This window comes from Trachemys scripta, chromosome 1 (assembly GCF_013100865.1).
Source record: "Trachemys scripta elegans isolate TJP31775 chromosome 1, CAS_Tse_1.0, whole genome shotgun sequence".
Taxonomy (NCBI): Eukaryota; Metazoa; Chordata; order Testudines; family Emydidae; genus Trachemys; species Trachemys scripta.
Window position 1 is genome coordinate 157,997,364 of NC_048298.1, and position 26,260 is coordinate 158,023,623.

The window sequence follows — 26,260 nt, forward strand, 5'->3', positions numbered from 1 at the left end:
GTCTCAGAGCTGCAGACTCTGGAAAAACCCACACCTGGTTAATCAGTAATCAGAAGGGGAAACCGCTCTTGCTTGAAACCGCTTACTTGACAAGTTTTCTTTAAGGGACATGTCATTGTATTACTAATGTATAAATAAGGGGAAAAGCTTGAGATAGGTGGGACTTGTTTGGGGACTGGTCTCTCCCTCTGGATGCATCTTGTGTTCCCCAGCGGCAGACGGGCTGCTGCTGTGTCACTCGAAAGCCACACTCAGCTTTGGTAATTATCAAGGTTTGGGGGTGTTTTACTACTCTTGTTGCAGATGTGTGTAAGTGCTTGAGACTAGTAAAGTTCAGCTTTAAGTGAAAGCACTCTTGTGTTGTCCTGTTTGTGCCAACCATCTATCGGTCGGACGGCCGTGTCTCCCCTGATTTATTTCCTGACACCTCCTCGCACAGAGTAAAAGTTACCAAGAGCTTTGGGTTGAAAGAACCCCGGGTAACAATAGGTTTCCCATTCCCCCGCCCAGCTGTGTAGCAGGTGAGTGTGGTTTGAGAGAGGCTCTGAAAATGAAAAGTGTGGAAGGCAATGTTATTGAGTGTGGGGCTGCCTGTAGCCAACTCTGATCTTAAGGATGCAGGTACTGCTTTGTGAGGGCTCTGGCTGCATTAAATAACTGTTGTGTGTAAGACAGTGTGGTCTTGCCTCATTCATTCCCATTCTCCTGAAGTTACAAAATGATAGTCCAAACAGCCCTATTACTGCACATATGTACCAATGTACCTGTTTGATATCTGAATATAGTACATTTGAATTTTATACAAGATGGACTATTTCCTGCCCAGTAAGTTGATCTATGCACATTTATTCCATCTCTGTTAGGTTTTTGGACTCCTCAGATAGTTTGAGTGGATTTCATTGTTGAATATTCAGAGAATAATAACTGTGCGGGAGGGAGGGGGATGATGATAAAGGGATGAATCTTTTGGTGAATGATGGACCAAAGGCCCTTGGCATATAGTACCTGTAAGTGATTCTGATCCTGATGTCCGTATCAATAGGTATTTACATGATGGCAGCCTGTGGCTATACCTACCCTGGATTGGGAAATTTAATTCCAAAAGCAATGTGAAGCTGTGTCAGATGCTCTTCCATGAGCTAGATGGATATGCTCACTTCAGTTTGTATCTTGAATGTGTCTGCATCTATTTCACTATTTAAAAGAAGGATTAATACTTTATTATTTGAAACTGCAGTGAAAGTACAATTTGACATGGGACCATGTAATTTGTTTTCCCTTGTTATGATGAGAGCTGGGCAAGATTTTCTATCCTGCAAAAATCTGAGATTCCAAATATTTTTTCTTTCTGCAGTGGGATGAAAGAAAGCCCTCTTGCAGTTTGTAATGAAAGATGGAGGAAGAACCAACCCACCCCTGAATAGCCAATCGCTCAGGGTTAGGCCGTTCATTGGGAGGTTGGTAGGGTGACCAGATATCCCGATTTTATAGAGACAGTTCCAATTTTTGGGTCTCTTTCTTATATAGGCTCCTATTACCCCCAACGCCCTGTCCTGATTTTTCATACTTGCTGTCTGGTCACCTTAGAGGTTGGAGATCCAGACTCAAATCCCTGCTTCACGTCAGGGAACTGAGCTTGAGTCTCTATCCCTCCTCCTACTACCCTCTGTGAGTGCTCTAATCACTGGGTATTGACCAGGGGTGTAATCCCTATTATTTTTGAGAGCAAAAGGGTGTCCTTCAGGATGCATAAGTCCCAGAATGTATTCCAGCCCCTACCTTCTGGCATTGACTATTTGGTGTTTCTCTGACTCTCCTGTTGGAGCTGTTGCACTTTGTATAAACAACCAAACAGAGCCTGACTCTTTAGCCCAGTGGCTGTGTTACTCAATCAGGCACACAAGGGATTTGAAACTCCTTCTCCCACACCCCTGGGGAGTGTCCTAATCATGGGCTATCTTGGGGGGAGTGGAAGGAAGGGGTTATTTTTTGTTCTTTCTTTTTACCAGAAATGCCAGCCTGTACCTGAGAAACATTTCCCCTCCCTTCTCCTCGCCCTCAAAAAGAAAAAAGATGGATTGAACTTACCCCCTTCACACACCTTTGCAGTATTGACAAATAAAGCATTTTCTTATGATCACCCCCAGGACCGCTCTGCTCACATCTCAGGTTTTCCTAGGTTTGGAGATTTCTTACCAACGTGGTTTTTATTAGATGTGAAGTTGTGTTGTCAGAGCCACTTTCCTCCCGTTCTTCCTTAAAGCCCTTGCTTGTACTTGTTGGTTGATCTACAAGCGGTTCTTTTAAAAAGGGGAGGGGGGGCTGCCACCCAGTTTCAGGCCCTCCTGCCGCAGTCGGAAACCGAGCCAGCTGCTGGGCGGAGGCAAATCTCCCCCCGTGGCGTTCAGTCTGACCTTGACAAATCGCTTCTAACTTGTCCTGCAAATCTGATCTCTGCGCAGCCAGAGGGCAGCGGGGCTGCTCGCGCCTTCCTGGTGCTGGGCGGGGGCTCGAAGCTGCAGCCCGGCGTGTCCTGGGCAGAGCCAGAGGATGTTTTCCAACGGGGCTGGGCGCTGGCAGCGGGCCCAGCGGCTTTATACCTAACCCCGGCGAGGAGCAGAGCACCTGTTACATAAGCCGGGAGCGGGCCCCTCTGCCGTGTGATTCCTCTCCAGGCGGGGAGGCGCGGGCAGGGCATGTCCGCCGGCTCCTCTGCCCTCCCGGGGGGCGCGGTACCAAGTTGCGCGCAGCCAGGGCGGCTGAGGGAATTGGTGCCCACGCGGCGGCAAGAGCCAGACGCTGCCCGGGGAGAGGCGAAGGGCGGGCGGCCCCGCGGGAGCTGATGGCTGGCAGCAGGCGAGCCCCGCGGTAGCCGCGAGCACGCAGCCCCGGCGAAGCGGCGGGAGGATGGCAGAGGGCAGCAACGCGGACTGGATGGGCTGCCTCGCCCCCGCCCTCAGCACCTTCCCGCTGGCCCATCTGGCCATCCCAGGTAACGCGTCCTTCTGGGAGCCAGGGGAGCTGGGCGCGGGGACGAGCCCCGCGGTGCAGCCAGGGGCGTGAGGTGCCCCGGGAGGGACAGCGCGCGGGTTAAGGCCACCAGAGTTGCCCCCTCCCCCAGTCAGGAACGTGCCCATGTCCCGCGCTAGCCAGGGGATGCTGCCCCTTGGACAGGGCTGTCGGTCCTGTGGCGGGGCGGGTTGCTCTGGGGCGCGCTCGGTGCTGCACAGGGAGTGACCAGGAGAAAAGGCAGCGCGGAGGAGGGAGCCCATTGCCGGGGGTGCTGGCCCGAGACTGGCTGGGAACTGCTCAGCGCAAGTGGTTCGGGGTCGGCTGTTCCTCTCGGGACAGGTTGAAAAGACACACTTTGCAAAGCTCGGGGCTGGGCGCTGGGAGGGACCGTGTGAACGCACCTGCGGATTGGGGGAGGGGGGCTGATTGTTTGGGAGGCTGACCCCAAGACAAAGCCCCTGTTTTTATCACCCAGGTCTAGGAAATGTGAGTTCCCCCAAATTACCTTCTCTAGACTTGGCTGGGGGTTGTTTCTGTTTGTTTGGTTTTTTATTTGGTTTGGTTTGAAACAACCATACCCAGTGTTGGTTGCCACTTACTGCAAAGTGTGTGGTTAGCTAGGGTAAAATTTAATTTCCGGGGTTATTTTACCACTTTCTGCTCTGGGGCTCAGCTGTTCACCAGCTGAGGTCAAGAAACATTCTCTCCTCTCACTCACCTCTATGGTGTATTATTACACAAGTAAGTAAATTTATTGAGGAGGGAGTGACCTTCCCTCAGAAGCATCCAGCACTGGCTACTGGTGGAGCCAGGATGCCAGACTAGATGAATCATTGTTCTGCTCTGGTAATGCCTGTGTCTGAACACCTTCCGGAACTGAGGAACTCGTAATCTATGAGATCAATTGACTGACGTTCAATCTGGGATCTATGTCTCATCTATAGGTAGTAAAACAAGAATGAAGCAGTCTAGCACTTGAGTCTTTCTACTGAAAGCTATATAGGAATTATGGAGACCACTGTGCCATCAAGTCCAGTACATATTGCTGATCATAGCCAGTATCACCTGTTTCAGAGGATTGTCATACAGTAACATTGGCATTTACTCCAATCCCCCCCAATAGTTAGAAGTTGGTTTATGCCCTGAAGCATGAGTTTGTATCCCTTGCAATGTTATTTGTTGTTCTGATATTTATTATGACAATTCTGGGATATTCTTGTTATCCAAGTAAAATGTACTATGTGCGGGTGGGATTAGGGGGGTGGGGGAAGAAAACTACAGTAATTTGCAGGAAAACACTAAATCTCCCCTCAGTTTATCAGAAATAGAATTTCAGCAATATAAAGCAAGTTTTTCTGTTTTAAATAAAGGTTTTACTACTTAACTTTAAAAAAACAACAAGGAGTCTGGTGGCACCTTAAAGACTAACAGATTTATTTGGGCATAAGCTTTCGAAGAAGTGAGGTTTTTACCCACGAAAGCTTATGCCCAAATAAATCTGTTAGTCTTTAAGGTACCACCAGACTCCTTGTTGTTTTTGTAGATACAGACTAACACGGCTACCCCCTGATACTTAAATTTAAGTGAGGGATAAAAAGAGATTTGATGTCTATTATAACAGGAGTTATATTTTTACATGGTTTAAGCAAGATTTGTGTTTTTTTTTCTTTTGGAGGTAAAAATTGTGTCTGAATTCTGTTTGTGTGTGTGTGTGTGTCTATATATACACACTAACTGACTTTTTTAAAAGTAGCATGGGGAATCTGTCTCTCTGGTGGGATTTGCAGGATCTTTGGTTTTTGCAGAAGGGTGCAGGATAAAAATGCAAGAAACACTGTGAGCATGGGTGGGAGTGGGTATTGCAGGGTGGGACAGGAATGGGATTTAAAAAAAATAGTCCTGTGCAGGGCTCTGGTTGGGTGCTCGGATCCTGTGGAAATTCAGTGAGATTTGGCAGGAGGCAAGCTTCCTTAAACTGTTTCAGAAATCTCAGCCTGACCTTAGTCCCTTCTAGTTTTGTGAAGAGTTCATGAGTCAATCCTGGCTTTCTTCAAATTTATCAGTCATTCGTAAGTACTGGCCAGACACTTGGCCCAAATAACTTTAGGCTTACATGTGAGGTCATACAACATTTGCTTCCACTATTCATATTGTGTGTTTGGCTGCCTAAGTCACAAGTTAGTATTTCTGTTCCCGAATGACCTGAAAGCTTTTAAAACAGGAGAACAACTAATAATTTATTTTTCTGAAGTATTTTTCAAATGAATTAATCATTCATGCTAAAAATAATGAAACCTGGAATTGAAAAACATTTTCATTGATGCTTGGTGGCTGTGCAAATACTTCTGAATGACAAGTAATATAACCCCATCTGTCACAGCGAACTAGAGCTTAGACTTTTATGTAAACAACAGTGCATCTGTCATCTTCCTAGCCTTTGACCAACTCTAGTCCAAGTGAGAGATGTAGGTGGCTCCTGTTTGTAAAACAGAAAGAAAAAAATCGAGAAAGAAACCACAGCAAACACCACATTCAGGAACTAAACCTTTCTAGTACTGGCAATGTCTAAAATGGAGTCCAAATATTTAATCAAGTCAGGTTTTGTAAAGGTGAATGCTAGTATTGATATCCGTCTCAGATATGGGAACAGGTGTGAATTTCAAACAGATTCAAGCTCTGGAAGAACTGGTATTTATCTGTACTGCCTTCCCTTTCTTCTCCCATACTCTAATCCCTTTAATGTTACTTTTGAAATATATTTCTCATGTTGCTAGGTAGGGCTGGAAGCAGGCTGGGGTGATACTTAATTATTAATGCTTATGCAGTTCTTAGCCATGGGCAATACTGATGAGTAATGTAAAAATCATCCCTACTGCATATATTAATTAGTCATTCAATATGAATGCTTTATAGTAGAGACTACTTATGTTGTTCTGTAGAGAAAAGGTCACAATGTAATTGTAAGTCAGCTCACTATTTTTATATTCAGCAGATTCAAGTATAGTGGTCATTAAAATATTGTCTCTTATGCCTATTTTACAGTTGCACAGTCTCATTGTACTTAATAATCCAGTTCTTATGTAGCACTTTTCATCTGTAGATGCCACAGCACTTTACAGAGCGGATCAGTATCATCATCCCCATTTTACAGAGGGAGAAACTGAGGTTCAAGGAAGGGAAGTGACTTGTCCAAGGTCACCCAGCAGGCCAATGGCAGAGCCAGGAATTGAGCCCAAGTCCCCTGAGACACAGTCCAGTGCTCTATCCACTAGGCTGCACTGATTATGGAGAGCCTTTCAGCAACATTTGTTACCTGCAAACATCAGCTGTGAAGATTTTAGTGGTAACTGCTGTAGATTGTTCCTTATGATATTTCATTTTTGGACTCTGCTCAAGTGCAGCACTGCCAAGTTCCTTGCAATAGTCTCCTAAAGCCATCATAATTTCCCCGGTATGCATGTTGTGGCAAATACATTGACGTTCTAGACATTTTCATGGGAAGCCACTGGGACATGAGGCACCCTAACTGCAACTCCCATGAAGCACCAGAGCACCTCAGCTAGATGCAGTTCACTGATGAACTGGCCCCAAACAAAACATTTTGGTTCATGACTATCACGATGTGTCATTTTACCAAAAACCTCCAAACAAAATATTTTGACACTTCCAAATCCATATTCTCCGGAATTTTCTATTCCACAAATGTTTTCCCCCAAATTTTCACCCCAGTAACTGACAAAAACAAACTTAGACATTTCTCAGGAGGCAGAAATTCTAATTTTCAACCAGCTGTAGCAGCGGTAATATGCGATAATAATACTAACAACAATAAAGATGCTGCTTAGATGTGTTCGGCACATGTGCCTGCTAAAGGTTGCAGGCAGGATGTGCACCTGCTGTGCTATTCAGTGTGTTGGATATATCGTAACTGTCTATTAATTTCAGTCAAGTGTTGTGAATAGATATTGGCAGCATGGTAGTTGCAGCAGAGGAACCAGAAAAGTTAATGATGGTAGGCTTGGAAACCCCAACATGCTGTACGTTTCCTGATCATAAGACAGACTTTCTGTCTTTCTTGCAACCTTCACATTGTGGATTTGGTGATGAAAGCTGACAGCTAGACACAGTTGCCTGTCATGTAGCCTGTGAATACAGAAGACAGGGAGGGAGTGTGAAGGGAAGGGAAGAGTGAAAAATGCAAATGGACAGCAGCACTCAACACATTGTTTGTTTTGTTTGTTTTCCATTTTCATCCTACCAAACTTTTGTATGAAATAGAGTATTGGTGTAATCAATGATAAAGCAGCCTGTAAAGGAGCCAAGGCAAGTCAACAGCAGCATGTAAGAAAAGGATCACTTCATGGATCAGCATTCCAGGAGTTTACAACAATGATTGGGTTCATTAAGGAATATTGACTAAGGACCGTGACATGGAGGGAGGCTTTATTAATCTAAATGAGAAATACACATTTCTGCTCCATGTGGTGCTGATGAGGAATAGTTGCCTTGGAAGAGTAACTCTCCTTTTTGGAGAGATGGGGACAAGGGTCTCTGACTATATAAGGATTTGGACCTGTTGAGCTCTTGTTTAGTATGTTCAAAATAATGTTGCATTTTTTCACAGAATCATGACATTTATTTAGCAAAAGAGACTCCATTGTTTGGGACTTTTCAAACCAGACAGGACAAAATGCTGGAAAATGTCTGTGGGAAACAAACCTGCATAGACTTGGAGTGGGCTAGATAACTGAAAGATCTAAGCACCTTCAACATATATTAAAAATAAAATCATTCCATTAAAAAATAAATTAGTTTCTAACAAGAACAACAAACCAAACAACCAATACCCTAGAAAGAAATCAAGCCAAACAGTAAAGTCCAGGGCTGTTCATGGAGTATATGCTACCAGTAACCCTTTGATTTTAAATCAAGGGGGTACCTAATTTGAGTGCATTTGCTCTCTCCCCCCCCCCCCTGCCCCCAAACACCCTAGTTTTTGGGACTGCTTGTATTCAGCATTTCAGAGAAGGTAGATGGAAAATTTCTACAAGAACAAGGGGATGTTTAATTAAACTGATAGCTGGAACATTCAAAATGTATAAAAATAAATACTTTTACACACAACACACAGTTAGACAGTGGAGCTCAATACTCAGGTACTTGACAGTATTCAAAAAAGGATTAGACATTTATACAGAACACACAATATCCAGAGTTTTAACAATAATACTATCTTTAAAAATAGAAAAGGTTTAAGGTGGATTAACCCTGTTGCTTCAGGGCATGAGACAGCCTCTAGCTATTGAGTGGGCTAGGAAGAAACATTCCCTGGGTACAGGTTATTGCCTGGTTCTGCCTCTGAAGCAGCTGGTAATGGTAATTACATTTTGGAGATGGACCAGCGGTTTGATTCAGTATGGCAATTCCTATATTGATTTAACCTGCAATCAAGGTAGAACGGACCTTTGAGACATTTGAATCCAGATGTGGATTTTGACCTATGCTGCACAGCTTAGCTGTGTTCACCTCTGGAGTTTCGCTTTAGGCTCTTCTCTTGCTTTTACTAAATACGAAATAGATCTGAAAACCATAAGCATCAAGAATAAAATGTAGCACAGTCTAGTATCATCCAGACAGAGGTGTGAGATTCCCCGTTATAGTTCATTCCAAGGAAGATACCACAATACCTTTTGTAGAGAGAGAGAAAAAAATTCAGCCATAGATTAATTAACTCACCATTTTTAATCTATTTTGTGTTATACTTAAGTGGGCTCATTTTGCTGAAAAAAATTATTAATTTCATTAAACTAATTCCCTTGAAAATAAGCCCATTTTAGTAAAAAATGCATCTAGTCCACACGAAGATGGGTTCAAAATTGGCGTTTTTGAAGGTTAACGTGAACACAAAATATAAAAGGGTATTGTACTGCTCAGAACAAAGTGACAAATGTTTCAGTGCAAATATATATATTAAAAAAAAAGTTTTGTACACTTCTGTCCCCTTCTACCGCCTCCTAACAAAAATAATTTAACTTTTGTCTTTATTTGTATTCTTATTTTCTCCATTATAAATGTGAGATGTGTCTGACAAAGTTTTGCTTGTGCTACATTAGTATTCACTGAGCTACTATTCTAGCACAGTAAATAAACCTCCTTTTTAAAGAATTTGCTGAGAATATCTAATCATTGATGAGTTGTTCATTTTACAAAATTCAAAGCAACAGTGGGCATGATTTATGGTGGTTGCACTTCCAATGAATTGTTTTTCTAAACAATTTCTCCAATATCACAGTTCAGATCTGACATCCTGGCTGCAGCCTAGGATCTTTGTTGGTATCTGTGGAATGGTTTAGCTGGATGTAGCCTTGCTTCCCAGTTTCATCAGACTGACACAATTCTTTTTATTAGGACAGGCTGAACTTTCTGTTTATTCCCTGACGCTCAAGTACTCTCTCCCCCTGCAGTCCCAAACACTTACTCAGATCATGATAAGCTGCTGTGTCCCCATTGTTCAAGGAGCCAGCAAAGCAAGCTAGCAGATGTTCACTTGAAACATTATTGAGCGGTTGGTTAGTCCAGTCTTCCGCACATTGGATCATGGTAATGAGCAAAAGCATTGACTATTTCATTCCTTAGATTAGGGGGATTCATTGAGTTTGGGTGATACCTTAGACTAGAGAATGAAGCACTAAGGCATTAACTTTGTCCTAGCTAGTATGTTTTGGCTCAGAAGCATTCACAGCAGGTAGACTTGATTTCACAGAAATTACAAATGGAAAAGACCTATTGTGCCCTTAGCCCAAGTCCCACTGCGATTATTAACTGCAATATCTTTTTCTATTGCACTGGTAGAATTTTAGCCTAAAAATTACATTCCTGATAATTATTTACCTGCTTTCTGAATCAAATTGTGGCTTCTCTAGCAGGGATGCTGTAAAGGAGCACTCACCTCTTGAGTGCCTCCTAGCAACGGGGGGCAGTACCACAGTCCTCCTCTCGCCCATGGTGCTCCCTGCAGGCTGCCAGCCAATCTTTGTGGGTTTTCAGTGGCTTGGCCTTTTGGCCAACTCACAAAGTCCAAGTGAACACCTTCCAGGCTATTAAAGAGTCCATAGATTCATAGATTCTAGGACTGGAAGGGACCTCGAGAGGTCATCGAGTCCAGTCCCCTGCCCTCATGGCAGGACCAAATACTGTCTAGACCATCCCTGATAGACATTTATCTAACCTACTCTTAAATATCTCCAGAGAGGGAGATTCCACAACCTCCCTAGGCAATTTATTCCAGTGTTTAACCACCCTTGACAGTTAGGAACTTTTTCCTAATGTCCAACCTAAACCTCCCTTGCTGTAGTTTAAGACCATTGCTTCTTGTTCTATCTTTAGAGGCTAAGGGGAACAAGTTTTTTCCCTCCTCCTTATGACACCCTTTTAGATACCTGAAAACTGCTATTATATCTCATCTCAGTCTTCTCTTTTCCAAACTAAACAAACCCAATTCTTTCAGCCTTCCTTCATAGGTCATGTTCTCAAGACCTTTAATCGTTCTTGTTGCTCTTCTCTGGACCCTCTTCCAATTTCTCCACATGGAAATGCGGTGCCCAACACTGGACACAATACTCCAGTTGAGGCCTAATCAGCGCAGAGTAGATCGGAAGAATGACTTCTTGTGTCTTGCTCACAACACACCTGTTAATACATCCCAGAATCATGTTTGCTTTTTTTGCAACAGCGTCATACTGTTGACTCATATTTAGCTTGTGGTCCACTATAACCCCAAAGACTGATACTAGGATTTATGCAGCACCTGGAGACTGGTAACGAGTGCTGTTCAAAGGGCTGAGAGAGACAGATCCTAAGAAGCAATATTTTTAGTCAAACTTGATTGCTGAAGGTAGCCTCCAAATTTCATTTCAGGTGCATTGTGGGAGGCCAGGCTAAGATTAGCGGGCAAGGATAGAACCTAACACACTCGGATTTCAATTCCTGATTAGGACTATAGGCAGGGTTGGAATCTTTAGACAGATGCCACTACATAAATAATTACACATACAAAGATACATTAAAAGAACATTGCTAAGATTGCAAAGTCAAGCACTCAAAAGGTAGGAGATAGCCAAATTAAGGTCACTTATGCAACCTTATCTTGCCACCATTCCTCCCTCCATGTGTACGTATGCTTTATGATAGTCTTTAAGTGCCAGTTTCCTTGCTCAACCAGTCCCAGCCATTCTGTCCACCCCCCACCAGTTTCCAGCCTCCCCTGCTCTCCAGGCTCCTCTTTCCAGTCTCTTTGCCCAGCTACTTAGTCAGTTTCTCTCTCCCCATCTCCAGTTCCAGTGTCACCAGACTGCTTGTCCAACTCTACTCCCTGCCTCCTCTGCATTCTAATCATGTGATTTCCTCCTCCAAGCTGCCTGGATATCTGCAGGGGGATCATTGAGAATACCAGAGAACGAGGTCCCTGCTCATAGGTCCAGTGCCTGGGCCCAACTTAGAGCAGCCATTACCTGGACAATCTGACTTCACCCCTGTACTAGCCTTGGATTGGAGGAAACATGCTCAATCGCTCTGCGGGAATAGCACATGCTCAGTCCACCCACACAACAGAGTTGTGAGCTGATGGAGCATGTTCAGTGAGAGATTTTAGCTGCTAGAATCCATCTCTAATGAGCATGTGATTTTTCAAAGGCTTATAACCTGGCCCAGTTTGAGGAGATTTTCACAGGGAGGGCAAAAGGCATATCCCTGTCAAAAAGGTCATCTCCTGCCAAATTTCAGGCCTTGCTCCAAAGCATGGAGGTGTTGTTCCCAAGTTGTTAAAAGAAAAAGTTGCTGGAATCTTTTAACATGCACACTATGTATTTTTCCCTAGCTACGTTCTGAGAAATGGCTGAACAATTTTGGCTGAAATTTTCCAAAAAATGTTCAAGCTGATGTAGACAACCCAGCCCCAACAATTAAAGTGTGGCAATATTATGAAGGGTCTTACAATGGGGAAAGTGTCAAGCAACCTTAATAAGTAATATTACCAGCCCCAGGTATAATAAAGTAAGTATCTATTACACAGAACATGAAGGGGTGTACTTTGGTTTATTGAATTCACAAGAAGCTGTTAAAGGAAAATAGTTCCAAATTCTGAATGTATGAAATCATGAAAAAGAGGTCACAGTTGCATATGCTGCTCACAGAATGAGATGTGCATGACATACCTGAAATGGGTGCAACTGTACACAAATATTTCAGCACCTCCCAAAGGTGGATGTAGCCAAGATTATTTTGATGCATGTGTAATTGATGACCAAAATTGCCTGGGTGGCTTGTGTCTTAACTGGCTAAGTTAAATGAAAGTGTTAGTTAAGAGGAAGCCAGGTTAAATTTTTAGGGTAAGAACTTGGAGACAGGTGATTTGGGTTCTGTCTGTGAGACCTGGGGCAAGTCACTTTCTCTGTATCAGTTTCCCCATCTTCATTTATGACACCTTTTGTGCCCCATGAAAATTTGGCCCCCAAAGAGAAGTAGGTGGCCTTCACCCTGTGGCCACCTACAAGGTGCAAGGAGGGAGCAACTTGAAACTGTAGCAGGTCTCTGTAGAGGTCCTGATGGAATAGGCTGCTGACTGAGGGGATAATGTCATTGAATCAGTGCATAGACAGCTGAGCTGACCATCTGTTGGGTTAAAGTTTGGACTCGTGTGACAGGTGAGGCATATGAGATTGAAAAAAAAGATCAAAAATAGAGGATGTAAGGCTAACTTCTTAAATCCCCATTCCTTGGCTTCCTGCCCAACTCAGTGGACATTCACCAAGCAATGATGCATCATCCACTAGAGGAAAATAATCTCTCAGCAGTGATGAAAACCTGATCTGAAATGCTGGATACCAGCTTCTGATTAGTAGGTCTTAAAAAGAACCTTTCCTGGTAGCTAGGTTATTCCATAACTGCTTACTGTGGGGTTTCTTGCACTTCTCTCTATTAGCAGCTGATACTGACTGCAGTTGGAGACCGGTTATTGGACTAACTGGGCCATTAGTCTCTTTGAGCGTGGCAATTCCTGTGTTGATGAGACCATTTCTGAGTATAAATTAGAGTGTTGAGCTACACAGATTACATGAAGCATTGAAAAATAGGGTAGAAAAACTAATAAGACAAAAAACGCATGCTCATGAGAATGTAGTCAGTGAAAGCAAGGATCTCTGGATCATAACATCATCTCCAACTTGTCAGTGATGGACACTGCTCTGGTCTAATTGGAAATCTGAGGCAGGAGGACAGCATTGTTGCTACTAGGAAACTTACTAGGTGTAAGAAGTCCCCCTGCTAGAAATGAAAAAAAAAAAAAGTTCAATGCTTCTGCTTTCTCCCACCCTTCTTTTCAATTCTGCTTTTATTCTTTTTGGAGGGCAGTGGCAAGATGTTATACTAGCTCTTCCTCTCTTTCTCTGGGGAGTATCATAGTAAGGAGAGGCTGTTTTCCCTAGGCTTTGTGGTGTAGTACCTCCCCAGTAGGCTATCACAAAGTGGCAGAACAGCCTGGAAAGAACTGTGGAACTTCTTAGTGGTGTTATGTATCTGAGGTAGGGCAGACTCTGCCATGCCTGATCACAGCCCGCTGACCCTCACTGTGTCAGAGCACAATGTTGGAGCAGTGCAATGTCTCTTCAGACATGTCCCTTTCCACTGAACAGTGTGGTGACTCTGTGGACAAAATGAATACAGACCAGAGGGTCTCACAAGAGGATGAAAACCTACATCAACCAGCTCAGAAGTAAGTCTTTGAAAAATCTCCCCTGTGCAAATACACCGCCTCTAAGTAGTCCAGTGTTCCCTCCCATAGGTCCTTAACTGTGTCTTAGCCTCTGCAGCAACGCATGTCACATATTGCCCAGACACCCGCTGTCTTGGGATGAACTCAGGCCCCTTGCTCTAAGACCTAACTCCTCTTAATAAATAGTCAGAAGCAGAAACCCTCCAGCCAAAATCTCTGCTGGCAACATGGGTCACAAGAGCCATTGACTGACTCCTGGCAATGGTGCCACTCAGGAATCCCAAAAACAAGTGTCAGAACTTGGTGGCTCTTTCAGATATCCTATTGCAATTTATGTAAAGACAAGGTCATCCCCAGAACATTACAGGCTTTCCTCATGAAAGTAAATTCTGCTTTCCCTATGTCTCTCTGGAAATAATTCTTCCTTGTGTTCAGCATCTCAGGACCCCAAAAAGAGACTTAACTGCAAGGTGAATGGGCATTCACAGCACCTTCCTAGGGAGAAGAGTTAATTCCATCACAAATTAATCTTCCCACCTTCTTTTTCATTCCAACTTCGGTGCTTACTGTTCATTATTTCCCACCACGGAGTAGGGGGAGATGTGACAATCCAGTGTGGAAATCCTGTAGTTTCCTGGTATTTCCACTATTCTAACTGGGAGTCAGGAAGTCATTGGATTTCTCACTTCACTTCCCCTGTGGGACAATCCGCCCAATCTGCTGTGAGTTAAAAGTTACTATTACTTGGCTTAAGTATTTCTAAATCATTGAATGAACTGGGCTGGGGGGCACAAGTGAGCGACATTGGTTGACCTTAATGTTCCCTAGCAATAATGTTGAGCTGTCTCTGAGTTCCATGCAGGCGAAGGCACAGCCCAGAGCTCATGAACAGGGGAAGATATTAATCACACTGGTACCAAATATTCCATTTTCTCCTGTTGCAATGAAAAGAACTGTGACACTGGAGAGGCAAGTGGAGTTTTTTCAAACTCTGGCCTAGGCTAACAAGATACAGATTCTGTGTTTTTTCAAGGAGGATCCAGGGCCAAACATACTCCAAGATTCAAGTCCTCTGTTCACTCGCCAAATAGGTACAATGGTGTAAGTTTTTTGCAAACCACTTCCCTACTGAACATCAGTCCAGGTTCAAGGTCGTGTAGCCTCCATATCCTGCTCCGCTCCACTGAGATAGCCAGTTGTGGTGGTCGTTTTCATGATGCTGACAGCAATACACTAAGTTCTAGACCAGGATCACCAAATCGATTTGGCACAGGCCATCCAACAGCTGACAGCCAATAACAGTGGACTGGATTTGAGATGGTGCAGTAGAAAAGAACGTTAACATACGAGTATTGTGTCTTCAACTATTTCTTCAACACCATTCTCCCCCTCCCCCCTAATTATAATACCCCTATGCCTGATACTGAAATTACAAGTTTCTAGGAAGCTTTAAAATAGTAGGCTTTGTGTTCCCCCTGTTTAATTGCTATATTACAATTAACTAAGGAATTTTGTTAGAATACTATTAAAAAATGGACATGCTTATCTAGGTAGTTCATATGGATCATATAGTTAATCATGGCTAACTCTCTCCCCCCCCTCTTGCCTGGTAACAAGCAAGTCAAATGTGCTATTCAATGTGGATTAGTAGAGATGTTTTCAGATGCTAATCTTTTGATTAGAAAATCTGGATTGTTAATGACCTGTATCCAGAAGCCTTCAGGGTTTGTCAGAGGTGCTTCTATCTCATTCAATGTACCTCATGGCTGGTACAAAGTAGCGCTTACCTTTGCGAAATAGCAGAATATTATTCTTTCCTTGGCTGCTTCTCAGGTAGCTTTTCTGTGATGCTCCCAGATCTGTTACTTTTGAAGCCTGATTGGTGTATTTCCAGATGCTTTTGTTTTTTATTGTGTTTTGTGCTGAATCTATATTTTCTTGATTATAAATGGCAAATGTATTTTAGGTGGAAAGAAAATCTTGCTCTAAGAAGTTTGGCGTCACTGCAGCTAAGGTAATCCTGAGGTGTAATGCCAGAGTCCACAATTGACATTTTAATGCTGTTAATATGCCGGTGCCATTTGTGGACCCAACCAGCTACCCACTGAAACATTACACATAAAGTTCTTTAATTTTCAGTAATCATATCTTGTATGTCAGCAATGAGAAAAATCTTTCCACTGATCCAGTCCATTTCCCTGAAAATGCAGCACTGTTCCCCTTCAATATTGTCTGGTGTTTAAGTCCTACCTGGTTCTAAAAGTCCTAAGAAAAGGGGTTTCCCCCACTTATTTAGACTAGTCCACAGCCTAATATATCTCACTGCCAGGAAAACTAGACTCGTAGAGATGATGTTAGATATGCTTTTGTCTAAGAAAGGGTATTTTTATATCTATTTCAGTGTGTAGACAATATATTTTGTACTTGAAATTTGTTTTACATTGAAAGATTTCAAATCCTTTTGCACACACGGTAAGCTTCACAACATCCTGTTAGGGTAAAGTACAGATTAGTTAAATGACACGCAGGAAGTCATTAATAGAATAGGACCCAGAATTCTTGCTTCCAGACACCATGTTCTAACCATTATACAATGTTCTCTTATTATCATCTTTATGTAGTAACAAGAAAAAGGAATAATTAAAGTCCAGTTCTTGATAACCCACACAAAACAATGAAAATAAAAATTAAGTCCAAGACCAAATAATGCCAAATTTTTTTAATGTAACTGCATTCGCTTGATTTGACTAATTAATTTGATCCTGTGATTCTAAAGAACATGAAAAACGTGAAGAATTGGCAATTTAGAAATAGTTACAGATGTGAAGGTAAAAAGCTGCTTCTTAACAACTGAAACAAAGAAAATAGAACAAAAACATTCTTGAATAATGAAAGATAATAAAGGCAATAGATTTAACACACAATTAACTTGGGAATTGGCATAGTGGAAGTGAAAAAGGGTTCATGGATGTACAGTTGCACTTGCTAGGGTAAAATTACAAGAGCTATCTATCATAGTAACAATCTGGTGTCAGGAAGGAATTTGAATGCCAGGGCAGACAGGGGAGAGGGTATAGCTTTCCCTGACGTATCCAACCTTTGCTGGTGGAGAGATGGGATACTGGACTAGAGAGACCATTAAATGGTTTGTTCCAGGGTTGTATTTCATAACCTATGCATTCGTATGATTCCAAATTAAGTCTTGACATCTAGGGGTATTTGGCAGTGAGGCTCACATTGAAGCTGCAGCACCAAAGCAGTTCTAATATTGTTGTAATCGGAATACTAACTAACAACATCTGGTGTCACAAAACGCTTCACAAGGAGAGTATTTCCCCAGTACAGTACAGTGGAGAAGGTAGTGAATTAAGATTCAGGAGGCCTGGGTTCTGTTCCACTATGCTTCTGGTCCTCAGAAAGACTTTGGGCAAGTCTTAAAATTAATTAATTTTATTATGTATAAAATAATTTATACTAGAGGGTCTTTTATCCACAGTCTCAAAACATTTACTAACATTCATTAAGTCATAGATATAGGGACTTTTAATGTAGCAACATGAAAGAGCTTCTTCTCCAGTTCACTAAGAATCCAGTCTCTAAAGCGTGTATGGAAAAATCATAAAAAAGTTTTAAATATTTCCTATACTGATTTGTTTAAATTGTGAATATACTTGCCAGCCCTCAACAAATTTCCCTTGTTTAGTAATACGTTTGTAGGCGTACATGACTGCTTGCACTGGACTGGATTGGATTCGATGCTCCTGTGCTTTATGACTCCATTTTTACACCTCCATCTGTCTAAAGCCACATGCATGAAGGTAGATTGGAAAACACAAAATTCTGAGTATCAGAGGGGTAGCTGTGTTAGTCTGAATCTGTAAAAAGCAACAGAGGGTCCTGTGGCACCTTTGAGACTAACAGAAGTATAGGGAGCATAAGCTTTCGTGGGTAAGAACCTCACTTCTTCAGATGCAAGAAGAAGTGAGGTTCTTACCCACAAAAGCTTATGCTCCCTATACTTCTGTTAGTCTCAAAGGTGCCACAGGACCCTCTGTTGCTTACAAAATTCTGATGCCATTACTTATCTCTAGTTCTGGGAAACACTCCTTTGTCTTGTACTAGTTTCATTTATCCTGTTAAATGCCGCAATCTTCAATGGGATGAGGGTCTTGTAACTATTAAATATATGATCAGACTTGTGGGGAACAACCTTTCACTCTTCAGGGGAAGCAAAGCAAAATAGCTTTGTTTTCTTGAAACTGCAAAATTATGACGTGCCTCTCTTCTCCCTTATTCCACCACTCTGATTGGGGAAGGAGAGATTCTTCCCCCTCTCACACACGTGCCTGTGTGTGGAGTTACACAATGGAGGGGAACCTCTCATGCTTATTCCTGTTGGCGTGCTTTGGAATCTTGCTAACTGATGTTTGACTTGTGAACAGCTTATGCTTCCACATGGATTTAATAACCCTAACAAGGTAATCCTGTTGAGATCATAATCTCATTTACAGCTCTGATGCTGCAGCATGACAGGAAACATATTAGTCTTCAAGTGAGCGCGCACACATACACACACAAGAGATGCTTGTCTAATAAATAGGGCACATGAGGTGTCTTTTAAAAAACAAATTTCGAACCTTAATTAGATTTTTACAGAGTACAGATAGAGAGGAGGGAAAAAAAGAATCGGACAAGGAGATTATGTAGTAGTATTCACGGAGGTGACAGGGGAATTGCTGGATTTTCAGGGAGGGGAGAGATGGGAGGCAAGGGGATGTTGGCACCTGTAATATGCTAGAATATTATGTAGTCTGGTGGAGTCAGTGTATGCTTCCTATATTTCAGCAAAGTTGACAGGAACTGAGGGAGCTAGCATTGCCGGGCAGCATCCCCTGAGATTCAGACTGGCAGTAGGAGCAGGGCTATTTAGATGTAGCTTGATCCTTCAATTCCTGCCTTAAGAGCAGGAATCCTTATCTTTTCCAGGGAAATGGTTAGTGGGTCAAGCCCAGCAGAGAAGCTGCAAGCTGTTAATTGGGAGAGTAGAAGGAGCCAGGGAGCGGAGAGGCTAGAACCACTTAGTTGTTTTCCTGGATGGGACTGCAGAGGAAGGATTGTGTTTGCAAAGCCCTAACATAGTGGCCAGGATGGAGCTCCCTGGGATGGATGTTGGAAATCTAGCTAAACCTGGAGTCTTGGCAGGCAGACTTCTATCCCCAGATCTGCTTAATGTTGCCTCTGACAGGGGACTCCAGGGTCTCCTCTAAGTACTATGTTCTTGGCCTCACCTCCCCTCAAAGTTACTGCTCCAATTAAGATCGTCCTTCCTGCCCTTGGGTGCTTCGCACTGCCATCAAGTCAGGACTTCTTCAGGGGCTCCCAGCTGCTCTTCTCTTGTATGTCCTGCAAGCAGTAACTAGGGAGACATAATCCACAATGGGTTTTTCTTGATTTCTTTCTTACTAGGTTATTTTTTATACCTTTTTATTAGACTTGTGAGGGGTGGAGCTTTATTTATGAGCATTATTTTGTGGTTAGGTGCATGATTTCCCTGCCAGATTCTGTCATGTGTCCATAATGCTGACACCCTGTGTCACAGGCACATGACCATCTCTCCTGCAGAGACTGGGTGGGGCAATGGGATGATGGCTCAGGTTGTCAGGTGACTGACGATGAGAGAGGGAATCTTTCATTTCTTAGTCACCTTCCTGCATTTTTACAAGGTTAGTAGTGACCTAAAGTCATTGTCAGTAAAAAGCCTGTGCAATGGCCTGTTTGAAATGAGTTTGCTGTCAGTCCTGTTCCTGGAATAGAGGTATCCACAAATACAAAACAAAACAATATCATTACAACTGACACTACCTGCTACCTGGTTGTCAGTATCAGCAGAAAGGCCAGGGACTAGCTGAGCATGGAGATAGTTCAGTCATCTGATGCCTGGTCAGAGCTAAGACTCATTGGCAGTGCATTGCGAGGATTTTCACCCAACCACAGCCTGAAGTCTCTGTCCCATAGATTAACCAAGAGCTTTGGTGTCTTAGGTTGTTTCCCCACAGTCAAGTGTAATTTTAAGTAACCGTAGAGAGTTATGATAGTAAGGCAAGTGTTGTGGGGCGACGACTCACCGGTGTGGCGCCTCCTGCTGGCCGTCTCGGGAATTAGCTCTTTCCAGCCCAGCGCGCCCTCTGCAGGCCAGTGTCTCGCCTGCTGCTGGCCCCGTGTCCCTCCCAGACCCCAGTGCCCTTTGCCCCTCTGCTCACCACAGTCCCCCTTGCTTTGGGTCTTCCCTTCCAGGGGAACCCCCAACCCTCTATCCTCACCTTGCCTCAGTGGCTACTGCCAGTCACCATCTAGCCCCGCTCCCTGGGGCAGACTGCAGTCTGTAAATCACTCATCATCGGCAAGGGGGGTTAGGACCTGCTGCCTGTGCCTATCTCTGGGTTGCCCCTCTGCACCCCAGTACCTGTTTGTAGGCCTTTAGCTAGGCCTGCAGCTGGGGTTTTTCTAGGCTGGAGCTCCCTAGCTCCTTCTGCCCTTCCCCAGCACTGCTCTACCCTAACAAGGCCTGCAGCCTGGGGTTTTACTAGGCTGGAGCTCCCTCTGCCCTTCCCCAGCACTGCTTCACCCTAGATACCCTTCTCAGCTCTCAGGCAGTCAGGCCCTTCTCTCGCAGAAGCTAGAGAGAGACTCTTCCCAGCCTCTGGCCCTCAGCCGTCTTAAAGGGCCAGCTGTGGCCTGATTGGGGTGTGGCCCCAGCTGTGGCTACTTCCCCCAATCAGCCTAGGTTTTCCCCGCCACAGCCCTCTCCAGGGCTGCTTTTAACCCTTTCAGGGCCGGAGCGGAGTGACCACCCCTCTACAGCAAGGAATAAATACAGTATAAATAGAGAATCTTGGTTCATTCTAGGGCTCAGTGCTGAATTCATCAACAAGCACAAGACCAGTTTCAAACCCCTGTGCCACCACAGTGGAAGAACTGTGAAGGTAGCTTGCTTGTTTCTTCGATGGACAGAGGAGTATGAACATAGGAGAGGATAATGGGACAGAGGATTCTCCTTACTATGGCTATTTATTATTTATATTCTATTAGCATCTAAACTGCATTATGCTGGAAACTGCACAAACACATTTTAAGAGACAGTTGTAACCCTAAAAAAACTCCCAGACATGAATAGATAAGACAAAGGAAGTGGTATTCCCATTTTACAGATGGGGAAACTGAGACTTAAAGATGAAGTGGCTTGCCCAAGGTAACAGAAGAAGTCCTGTGTCAGAGCTAAGAGTTGACCCCAAATCTCCTGAATCCCAGTCCAGTGCCTTAACACTAGACCTTTGTGCCATACTGGGCACATGAAATATTATTTTCGATGCTATAACATTAAAATTACTATTTTTTATCTCTAGGATCACATGATTCTTTCAGCTACTGGGTTGATGAGAAATCACCTGTCGGACCTGATCAAGCCACGGCAATCAAACGTTTGGCTAAAATTTCTTTTGTGAAAAAGCTGATGAAGAAATGGTCAGTGACTCAAAACCTGACCTTCAAAGAGCAGCTGGAAGGTGGGATCCGCTACTTTGATCTGCGCGTATCTTCCAAACCGGGAGAAGTGGGACAGGAGATCTATTTCATACATGGCTTGTTTGGCATCAAAGTATGGGACGGACTGATGGAGATAAACACCTTCCTCACACAGCACCCCAAAGAAGCCATCTTTTTGGATTTCAATCACTTCTATGCCATGGAAGACCAGCACCACATATACCTGATTAACAGGATCCGGGAAGCATTTGGATCAAAACTTTGCACAATGGAATATGTAGAAAATGTGACCTTGCAATATCTTTGGGAGAAGAGTCAACAGGTGGGGAAAGGACATGTAATGACTCTAAGCCCAAAATGTTACAATTCAAATTATAGAGAGTGTCTGTCTAGGGTTCCAAGCATATTATTATTAATTTTATTTTTTATATTATGGGGGCTTCTGGGGGTCAGGGCCCTATTATGCAGGAATTCACAAATATGCAACAAAGATACAAGCTTGCATATGTAGTTGATCTTTTGTAAAATGTTGGCTTGGTGTTTGTGAGGACACGTCCTCCAGTAACTAGCCCACACAAAGAATTAAAACTTTAATTCTATAGATAGCTAATGCATAGTCTCTTATCTCATCTATGTTTTAGGAGCAAACAGTCTGTGTTCTATCCATGTTAGTGCATGAGTGAGCTTTAGTTGATGACTATGGTGTCTGTTGATTGCAGCTCACTAATGCTCAGTCTTGAAGCAAAAGACTCCCAGTGCTTCCATTTAATTCCAAAACTAAAGTCGTGTGTGTGCAGTCATGCTTTGAGGAATTCCTCTGAACAAGTCCTCTTCAGTCTGCTTCCTGGATTCTACCTGATTAAAGCAAAGAGCCCCTTGTCAATTCAGATAATGAAAGGTGTTCTGTTTTAGATATAGCTAGCTCTCAATAAATCATGTGACACTTTGAAACAAACAGATTGGGATGTAACACTCAGTATCCAGATTTGCTAGAGATGGATCCAGATCTGAACTCAAGATCCATTTTCTTTAGAAACCTCTAAGATGTTCAGATCCAGATATAGAGGCAAACAGCACACATCTGGCTTGAAACTCACTGATGGGCTGAACTAGAACACTGAATCCCAGTGTAATATTTAACTCTGGATCTGAAGACCTTTCCCAGATATTCATAGGACTCTCATAAACTGCTACTTCATATGACACCAGGAATAAAACTCATACCTCAGCTCCAGAAGGCACAGTGCAGGTTATAGCAGACAATGAGATTGTCTTTGGTGTTCCATCCAGTAAATGGCAGTGGAACGCCAGTATATGAGCCAGCCCAATATATCACAGCAAGTTAATTTGAATTGAGTTACACGGTATTTTAGTTCCGAACTTGCCACCATCCTTTTCCTGAGATAAAAGTAATTGTGGCAATGCTGTCTGACAAATATTAAGAGTAAGATTAGAGGAATGTTGTTTAAGTAAAACATCTTGGAATGTGATTTCAGTTTCATACTGTAAATTCTCCTTTTTCTCTAGTGACACTTGAAACGCTATGCAGTCCTGAATTTGCAACTAATCAAAATGATTTTCTCCTTTATGGCAACACTCCAGTGAATTAATTGTATTCAGTGTACTAGTTTAAAGACAGGAGGCCAGATTCTCACCAGATTATACACATGTATACTCAGACTTCAATGGGACTGCATGGATATACTTAAATGCAAAATTTGGTTCCAAAACATCATGATTCGATTTAATTTGCATTCTTTTCTATCTTTCTCTCCATTATTTAGGTTCTCATTTTCTACCACTACCCTCTGTATCAGGAATATCCCTTCCTGTGGCCAGGGAATAAAATGCCAGCACCTTGGGCAAACACAACGAACGTGCACAAGCTATTACAGTTCTTAGAGACCACTCTTGGGGAGCGGGCTCAACATGGAACTTTTCATGTTTCTCAAGCTATTCTCACACCCAGGGTCAAAACTATTGCACGGCACCTAATTCGTGGCCTAAAAAATACGCTTGTTCACAGGTAAGGATTTGTCTTGGTTCCACAGCTCCTTGTTTGTAACTTTTACCTTGAAGTTACAATGAATAAGCAAGTAACTACCAGGCCTGTGCTTGAATTATTAACAACATACAAGTAGCTGATCTTTCAGGATATATTGTTACTTATATTTGATGACTGCAAGCATCTCACTCCCTGCAGTTAAGCTAAAACATAAAATATCCCTTTATGTGTAAATATCCACAGAGAACATGTTGGTAGGGTTCAATTTAGGGTATTGATGAGATATCAGATAAGGCTCAGCCATCTTTATTAGTCAAAGACAATACAGCACAACACAAAAGGGAAAGGGTTAATACTTTACCAATTCAATCTGGGAAGTAGAGTCGCATAGCAGTCAATCTGCTCCAAAATTATGGACTTCTTCGCTCATATAATACCCTTGTTTACAACAAAAGTAGGGTACACCCAGTTCTTACCAGTTTCTTATCTTATTTTGAACTTAGTTTTCAGGTAACAAAGACATCACGCCAACCATCCTTGTTCCTCAGTACCAGCACCTCGTGCAATTTGTTAGGCCTTAACAAGATATGCATCTTATCCCTGACAGCTCCCACATGTACCCAAGGACACAGTTCATACATGCTACTAATACAATTTATTTTAGCATAAGTACAAAGGATGCTGGGGAAGTGCTTCAGGTTTATATATCAAGCATAAGTGCAAAGCCTTTTAGTCATGATATTGGCTGACAAAATGCAAGACCAAATTCATATTCTTTTGTGAGCGGAGAGCAATTTGAAGTGGTGACGCTAGAGAAAATAAGTCCCCTCAACTCCTCCTTAAAGTGAGGAGGAAAAACAAGCTTATCTCTTACATGAAAACCAGATTTCATTTTCTGTGGACTAAAATCTGCTCTGAGTTATATGCATACCAGCCCCAGTGACTTCCATAACACTTACACACTCATAGGACAAGATTTGACCTTCAATGTGTCTTGCTTCTCCAGACCAAAAAAAAAAAAAAAGAGAGAGAGAGAGATGAATAATAGGAGTTTTCTAATTGTGGCTACATGGTTTATCCATAACTAAGACAACTAATAAAGGGCCTGATCCTGAAAATTGCTGCACCCTTGTAACTCATAATGACTTAAAGGGCAGGTGCAGGGCCCATCATTTCCCAGGATCTGACCCAAATGATTCTGCTGTGTGATATTAACGTTGTGTAGCCTATATTTCAAATCACAGAGTGAATAGTGATCCTTTTTGTGGTTTAAGGCCTGGAATCTTACTCCTTAGCTCTACTCGTACCATATAATCAACACTTGGATTTGTCAGGGCAACATGCAGACTGGCATCCAGTCCTGTGCAGTTTGTAACAATGGTGCTAGCTGCTACTGTGAGTCTGATTGTCAAAATGGCCATATCACCTACTGAACTGGATATAAAACAATGAACTAGGCAGCACTGGAAACCAGTTAGCATGTGGCCTTTGATTTTCTGGAAAACTCATTGAATCTTCAGTCCCAAGTTAATAACAGCCAGATTCTAGATTTTTGGGGGGAAATCACTGTTTCTTCTAATGGTATTTATTGCTTTTTTCCTAAAACACCCTCCCCCACCCCCATCAATTAAAATAGGGAAAGAACAAGGTAAAAATTACTTAGAAAAGTTAGATGGCTTCAAGTCACCAGGGCCTGAAGAAATACATCCTAGGAGCTAACTGAGGAGATATCTGAGCCATTAATGATTATCTTCGAAAATTCATGGAAGACAGGAGTGATTCCAGAGGACTGGAAGAGGCCAAATATTATGTCAATCTATAAAAAGGGGAACAATGGCAACCGGGGGCATTACAGATCAGTCACCTTAACTTCAGTATCAGAAAGATAATGGAACAAATAAGCAATCAAGCAAGCAAACACCTAGAAGATAATAAGGTGATAAGTAACAGCATGGATTTGTCAAGAATAAATAATGTCAACTCAACCTAATAGCTTTCTTTGACAGGGTAACAAGCCTAAGGCCTGGTCTACACTGGGGGGAGGGAGGTCGTTCTAAGTTACGCAACTTCAGCTACGTGAATAACGTAGCTGAAGTCGACGTACTTAGCTCTACTTACCGCAGTGTCTTCACTACGGTGAGTCAACCGCTGTCACTCCCCCATCGACTCTGCCTGCGCCTCTCGCCAAGCAGGAGATGACGGGAGAGCGCTCAGGGATCGATTTATCGTGTCTCAATTGCCGCCCACTTATCTGACATACCCTAAGGGAGGAAGCAGAAGATGTGGTATGTCTTGACTTTTGTAAGGCTTTTGATACTGTCTCTCATGACCTTCTCATAAACAAACTAGGGAAATACAACCTAGATGGAGATACTATAAGGTGGGTGCATAATTGGTTGGAAAACCATACCCAGAAAGTAGTTATCAGTGGTTCACAGTCAAGCTGGATGGGCATATCAAGTGGGGTCATGCAGGGATCGGTCATGGGTCCAGTTCTGTTCAATATCTTCATAACTGATTTAGATCGGTGGTTCTCAAACTTTAGCAACCCGAGGATCCCCATTTTCATTTAAAAAAAATTGTGGACCCCCAAGCCCTTCTGCTTAGCCCCAGGCCCCACCCTCACTCCACCCCTTCCTCCAAGGCCACACTCCGCCCTACCTCTTCCCACACCCGCTCCACCCGTGCCCCTCCTCTTCCCTGCCTCTTTCTACCCTCTCTGCCGAGCACCCCCTGTCCCTGCTCCCCCACTCTCCCAGAATCTCCTGCATGCCCCTGAACAGCTGTTCCCTGGCCTGCAGGAGGTGCTGGGAGGAAGTGGGAGGAGTTGATCAGCAGGGCCAATGGACCCCCTGGAGTGCCCTTGCAGACCCCAGTTTGAGAAACGCTGATTTAGATAATGGCATAGAGAGTACACTTATGAAATCTGGAGA

The 26,260-nt window shown here is 43.1% G+C and overlaps 1 protein-coding gene across 1 annotated transcript in view; it reads left to right on the top strand.

Annotated features, from left to right (window-relative positions):
* The first annotated feature begins 2,421 nt into the window (after nt 1-2,421).
* Nucleotides 2,422-26,260, top strand: part of PLCXD2 (phosphatidylinositol specific phospholipase C X domain containing 2) — a 29,044-nt gene continuing 5,205 nt past the window's right edge. The window contains exons 1-3 of the mRNA XM_034790876.1: nt 2,422-2,992; nt 21,184-21,644; nt 23,107-23,348. Of these exons, the coding sequence (XP_034646767.1) occupies nt 2,908-2,992; nt 21,184-21,644; nt 23,107-23,348 (788 nt within the window). The 5' untranslated portion in view covers nt 2,422-2,907. The remainder of the gene's footprint in view (nt 2,993-21,183; nt 21,645-23,106; nt 23,349-26,260) is intronic.